Below are 6,750 nucleotides of genomic sequence, written 5' to 3'. Positions count from 1 at the left end.
CCGCCTGAGACATTCAAGACAAGACATTCATTTGACACATTCAAGATATTCATGTCATTTAGATATTCCATATATTCAGGTGGTTCAACATATTCAAGAGGTCACGTAGTTTCGATATTCTTTGTAATCTTAAGTCTGAGTTCCCACAGGCTTCTTTTGTTCCTTGTCTTGAGCCTGGGTGTGCACAGGCTTCTTTTGTAAACACAGGAAACTGGTGTTCCTGTCAATCCCTCCTCTTCTTTTTGCTCAGTCATTGGCTTCACAAAATGTGGCAACCAGCAGTTTGATTTTCCCATCTTGAGTATTTTCTGGACTATGTACAATTTTCAGCAGCATCATCTTTGGTCCCCTCAGCGCCATCTCGGATATGGCCACCACCTGCTTTCTCTGAACTGCATATTGAATTAGTTGGATAAAACAAGGTATCGTAGTTGGTACAAAGATCAGAGCTGCTATTGCACAGAGAAAGAAAAATAACATACCTTTAACCTGAGGTCCACCAGGCAACCTGAGAACATGTCCCACTCAGATCCTTTCCAGGTTTGAATTGGCACATGGGCCAGCTTTCTTATCTCTCTTGTTATTTGCTTTACTACCTTCCCATAATTAACTGTTTGTAAACAGCTGGATTCGTTTAGTTTTCCACAAATACCTCCTTCTTCTGCTCACCTAGGACCATTCGATGTTGGAAAATTGCATTTCTCATTTGAGTAGCTTGTTTTGCAACGAGAGCCTAAGGTCTTTGGTTAGTTATAATTTCTAAACCATCTTGTAATCTAATTATCCTGTTCAAATTGTCAATTGGTTCCCTTGCTCCAGAAATCACCTCATTGGGATTCCGTGTTGCTGGTCCATAATACTGTATAATTCGTTCAGATGGCCATTCATGTTTTCCCCATGATTGTATACACTCCCCCTTGTCAGGAATGTATCAATTGATCTCTTTTCTCTCATTAATCTCTCATTAAATCATCATATACTTTAATTTCTAATCTGTTCCCTTGAGTTTGAGGCAATAGAAAGAATAGTGGTCTAATACACCCTACACAGCATACTCCTGACCAGTTTTTAGGTAGTTTGCGATAAGCATGTTGTCCAGAAATCCAACAATGACCCTTCAAAGCCCAAGTCCCATTAGGAAAGGGCCATTCCAGGTTTTCTCATCCTTTGGTTCTCCATAGTATAAAGTTTTCCCAAGCCCTACAGGTCCTCCCACAATGATCACATCGGGGGATATGGTGCCATTAACAAGAAATTCATCACCATGCCCTTGCCTCCGATCTCCACGTACAGTTACATCCCCAATTTGTTTCTCTCCATGTTGTTTGGTTGGTGCTAGACCTGAATTCTTGGAAGTAAGTTCTAGTCCCATTATAATGCTGCCAACTCAATGAAATACCCATGCTATGTATTTTCATTTGTAGTATTACCCTGCTGACAAAGCAGGATATCAGACTGGAACTTCTGATGCGAAGCTACCCTGTCACAGCCGGAGCCTTTAAAGTTGGCATATGAGCATCACCCAGCTGTTATTAGAAAGCTGAACATGGGTCTGATTCCTTTTCCCTTAATTCTTGGAACAACTGAGTGATGCACAGCCTTGATGGACACCATCATATCCAGGAGACAGTGTCCATTCACTGGTACTTTCTCCTACAGACACCCCTCCTCCATTGTTTCTATTTAGGCAATAAATACCTTTCCCTGGAAAGCAGAGTTGCCATGGGCTCCCCTCCTCAGCCCAAAAGCCAGTTCCGTTATGGACTGTACTTAAGTTACTAACCCACCATTTAGGCTGAACAGGCTGGGCTACCCATGGCCAATTTTCAGAATTTCCTGGACTTCCACAGACCCAGCAGTTGCTCAAATCAATATTTTTGGCACTTTCTTCCCCTAAGGTTAAGAATAGATTTTCCCAGGTCAGATTCTGCCCTTGCCGAGTGCATAAAATTTTTAGTATAACCACCAAAGACAGCATCTTTCACCATTCAGTGTCCAAGTCCTCTCTCCTCAGTTTTATAGACCAGCTGTTAGTTCTTCACTTGTGAGTACATCCTCAGAGCTTCCCCTGAGGATGACACACAAGTTATTGCTTCAACCAGTCCTTGTGGAGGGTCAGTTCAGCCTCCCTTCAGATTCCTCCAGCTCAGAGGTCCACGTGTCAGGGGCCTCAGAGACTTTGATTCGTGTGTGGTGAGTCCATCCGTGTTTGGCTGTCTTGTCTGCTGTTTCGGTTGTCAATAGGACTTGGTAGGGCCCTTGTCACCTCGCCACTAATGGAGCTTCTTCCCACTCCTTAATGAGGACCCAGTCTCCAGGTTGAACGTTACGGACTGTGAAAGCCAGGGGAAGAGTTTGTGCCAGCTGAGCTTCCTTTCGGGTGCCTGTAGGAGAAAGTACCAATGAATGGACATTGTCCCTCTGTAGGTTGAGAGACCCCACAGGAATATGTCCTGTGGACTCTCCCTTTATTTGAATGAAGTTTTTAAATTGTTTTTTACAGGACTCCTCTGTCTCCTTTGTGAACACTGACTCCTGGTAGCGTGATTTTCCATACAGCAGCAAACAGATACTTTCTCATTAAACACAGTCCATCGCTTATTTTTTTCCAAATTTTGACCTATGGATGTATATATTAATTTCTAATTTTTCTAATTATTTTTGTTATTTTGTTTTCAGGCTTACTCTCAGATGATTGATTTACTGATTGCTATTAATAGTGTTTTGGTACAGAATATGCAACTACTGTTTCCTGATGAGAATATGGTTTTTAAATGGAAGGCTGTGACACAGTCAGTGTAAATGTATACTTGCATTTGAGATTTGCCCTTGTGTTATGAATGTGCATACTTGTAATTTTAACCTGTGTTATATTTTTTAAAATCATTGTTACTTATTATTTTGGAGGAGCACCAAGTTTAGTATTGGGATGAAAGGTATCTTCATGTATTCCCCTGTATTTAATGGGGAATGTGTATCTATACATCAGGAGACTGATGACGCTCCTAGGTGCTTTTTCCCTTGCTATGTGCATTGTGTTTTACTAGTCAGGAGCGTAGGAGATGCTGCAAGCAGGCTGTGGCATCTTTTTCAACCATCGGTCTTTCATTAAGGCAGCAGCATTCCTGTCAGAGGAATACCTAAATAATGAGAAGGCAGATAGAAAGGAGGCAGAACCCTTCTTCTTACTCCTTTTAGAAGTCAGGTATGCCTGAAGCATGGAGTTTTTATCGCTTTTATTCATATTAAAAATCGTTACAGATTTGCCATGAGGTATGATGGGAATGCTGAATTTTTTCCTCACATTAAATCATCTACTTTGATGACCTCATGATATAATATATTCCTCCAGTAACTGGTGCATTGAGTAAATTATTTGCTGTATTTTGTTTTTCTATTTTTTATTTCTTTTTTCTAGTGGGTTCTAATGAAATCAGATGGAAGCCAGAAACCATCTGCACCGACCTGTTCTCAGAATATCCTGGATTAGAGGATTTAATGAAAAAACAAATCCGTAGCCTTAACAAGGGGGTACTGATATTTTCAAGGAGTTGGGCTGTTGACATCGGATTGCAGAAAAAACAGGATGTTGTGTGTGATGTTCTCTTAGTAGCTGAAAATGCCTATCCAGTATTATATACTATAGTCAAGGATGCCGCTTCTGCTGAGTCTGAAAGCCCCAGAGAAACAGCCTCTGCATTAAAGCAGAAACTAGTGAATGATGGGGGATACGTTTCAAAACTGTGTGTGATTCCCCAAATACTGCACTTGAATGGCACGAAGAACCAGATGGACGTTGCAGAAGATGGACTTCCCCAGCAAGAAAACCCATGTGATTACCCCAGCTTGTACCCAGAGAACTACATCCTCACCTCCAGGGACATCCCCGCGTTCCTGCGTGCGCTTGTGATTGTTGTGCTGCGCTTTAAGTCCTACCTAAGTGACCATCTTGGCTGTGAGATTTTCAACCTTCTCACTCTCAGACAGTATGAACTGCTTTCCAAGAACCTGCACAAAGCCAAGGAGCAGTTTGTCCTTGGTCTTCCTGGAACAGGGAAAACAATCGTGGCTTTGAAGATCATGGAGAGAATAAGAAACATTTTTCACTGTTCTGCAAAAGAGATACTCTACATTTGTGAAAATCAACCCTTGAAGAAGTTTGTGGGGTAAGCAGTAATGTGTATTTCCTCTTTTTTCTTTCATTCCATCCTCTGTGCATACAGCACAAGCCCTGCTGATTTTATGACTCATTGCCAAATACATAACTTTGGCTGACACAAACACAAAATAATCATCTCAAGAAAGGTGTTAATATTGAAAGTAGTGTTGAGCTGAGCTCTGGCCCTGATCCAGCGTTCACTGAATTCTGTGAGAATCCTATGTTCAGTGATTGCTGAATTGTGTTAGACCTTTAAAAGACGATGGCCTTACTTTAACTGCCTGTTATGGCTGATGCTGACCCCAGAACTACCCACCTGCTTTTCTCTGTTGCTGCCTCAACAGTGCCTGATGCCAGCTCCTGTGCAGCTGTGCTAGGAACTGGCCCTTGGACCTGGGCCAAGGAGAACAGAAACTGATGCCCTTTTGGCAGAGGATTTTAGGCAGAGCAGTTCCCCAATCCTGGTCTCGCTGTGTTTCCACTTGTGTCAGCATGGAGGGGTCAACAGGCCACCATGGTGGACAAGCACCTTGCATCAGGGAATCGCAGCCTAGATCAGGCACGGCTGTACCCAAGCAGCAGGCCCTGACCCCAGCGGGCTGATGGCCTGGCAGAAGCGCTGCCAGTCCCCACTCACCCTGGGGGAGAAGGAAACCTGTCCTTCCTGTGGAACCTCCAGCACTGTGCTGCCTTCCCTGGGCCAGGGAGATGGGGTCCCCTTGGAGGAAGGGTGGGCTTGAGTCGCCTCCTAGGGTAAAGCCAAAGCCAGGTGATGGGGGCTACGCAGGCTGCGCAGCCATGCCTGCACATGGCCCATCCCTTGGAATAAATGTTTCCACCGGGAAAGCAACACAGCATGCTGCAGCTGAGGTAAGTTTTAGACACTAAGCAGCAAAAGCCCCCCAAGGAAAAGCCCACTGAGAAATGGAGACAGTCAATATGGATTTCTCTGGTTGCATCTTCTTTTTATTTACCCTTTTTTTTTGGGGGGGGGTGGTTGGGTTTGTTTGGTTTTGGTTTTCTTTTTTTTCAGAAATGAGATCTGCCACTCTCTGACACGTATTGCTTTCTTAAATGGGAACTTCCCAGAAGTGAAACACATTGTGGTTGATGAAGCTCAGAATTTTCGTTCTGAAGAAAATTGGTACCAATGTGCCCGGGAGCTGGTCAAGAAAAAAGGTGGCATTTTCTGGGTCTTCCTGGATTTCTTCCAGTCCACTCACCCATACAGTTGTGGTCTTAAGTTTTCAGAACTATATCCTCAGGAATGGTTGACAGAAGTGGTCCGTAATGCCAAGCAAATATACAATGTTATCTTTAATCTAATGGAGAAAATCCTCCAAGAACGTAACACAAATATGCCTTATGAGATGCTGGAAAAGTTGTTTGAACAGGCTGAATGTGCCCATTCTTTGTCAGGTGACTATGTAATAAAAAAAAACATGGAAACCTTTGAAATGGCAGAGTACGTGACCAGGCAGTGCAACAGCTATATCCAGCAAGGCTATCCCATCAAAGACATTGCAATCCTGTGCAGCACACAGCATGCAGCCCAGGCGTTCAGTCAGATGTTGGAACCTGAGCTAAGAAGACAAATACGGAAACACAGGGTGAGGTTGGTCTTGGGGTCAGCAGAAGCTGTTTTAGAAAACGTCATCGTTCTTGACAGCATCAGACGCTTCTCAGGCCTAGAAAGGAGGATTGTGTTTGGCATCCACCCTGTCCCTGCACAGGAGGAGATCTCTCTCAATCTTTTGCTCTGCGTGGCATCCAGAGCCAACACCAAACTCCATTTGCTGTATCACAAAGAAAAGACATTCTTAAGAGACACATATTTAGACAACAGTTTTACCTAGGATCTATGGATTCACTCATTTTTTGTTCAGTGACATTACGATTTTTTTAATGCCCTTTCTGTAGTCTATAGAAAAAAAAAAATTCACATGCATTTTTCCTCATGTGTAGGCCTGTCGGATGTCACAAAATTTGCTCTAATTAAAGTACATTGCCACCTGCAGAGAACAAATTGCTGAAAATGGCAATTGCAGAACGAAGTCAACAATTGGAAACTACTTGGATAAATCACAGAATGCTTTGGAGACTTGTACTTTTTACTTCCTCTGCCCTTTAAGCTGACGGGATGTTCTGACTTGTTTCAGCACTACCAGAGTGGAACCACTAGTTAGAAACACAACAGGGACCATCCCTGTTTACGTCCCTATTGGTGGTGGTGCAGATGGTCAAAACTCTGGTTTTTCAATAGTAGGAAGACTTATTTTTTCTTTTTTTCAGCCAAATTGTCTCTTTTCTCATGCAAAAAAATAGAGCCACAGCTTGCTCTTGGAGTGGTGGTGACTGTCTTCACCTCTGCTGGGCATGAGGCTGTGGTTTTGTGGTCACATTGAATCGTCTTAAATGCAGGTTTCTGCCCATGGACGCAGTTCTGTCCCTAGAGAATGGCCCCAGACCTCTCATAAGCAGGCTCGGGTGTGCAACTGTGTAGAGATTTGGGAACTTGGGGTTTGGGTTTTTTTGCAAATTACCTGGTGTCTAGCCAGGTAAGCTCCACCTTGTCATGCAGCTGCTCACGT

The 6,750-nt window shown here is 43.4% G+C and overlaps 1 protein-coding gene across 1 annotated transcript in view; it reads left to right on the top strand.

The window, feature by feature from the left end:
• Nucleotides 1-6,015, top strand: part of LOC104516678 (schlafen family member 11-like) — a 10,629-nt gene extending 4,614 nt beyond the window's left edge. Inside the window, exons 3-4 of the mRNA XM_010161092.1 lie at nucleotides 3,419-4,166; nucleotides 5,193-6,015. Of these exons, the coding sequence (XP_010159394.1) occupies nucleotides 3,419-4,166; nucleotides 5,193-6,015 (1,571 nt within the window). The remainder of the gene's footprint in view (nucleotides 1-3,418; nucleotides 4,167-5,192) is intronic.
• Nucleotides 6,016-6,750: the final 735 nt, after the last annotated feature.

This window comes from Eurypyga helias, unplaced genomic scaffold (assembly GCF_000690775.1).
Source record: "Eurypyga helias isolate BGI_N326 unplaced genomic scaffold, ASM69077v1 scaffold9861, whole genome shotgun sequence".
NCBI lineage: Eukaryota > Metazoa > Chordata > Aves > Eurypygiformes > Eurypygidae > Eurypyga > Eurypyga helias.
This window is presented reverse-complemented; position numbering and strand designations above follow the sequence as displayed.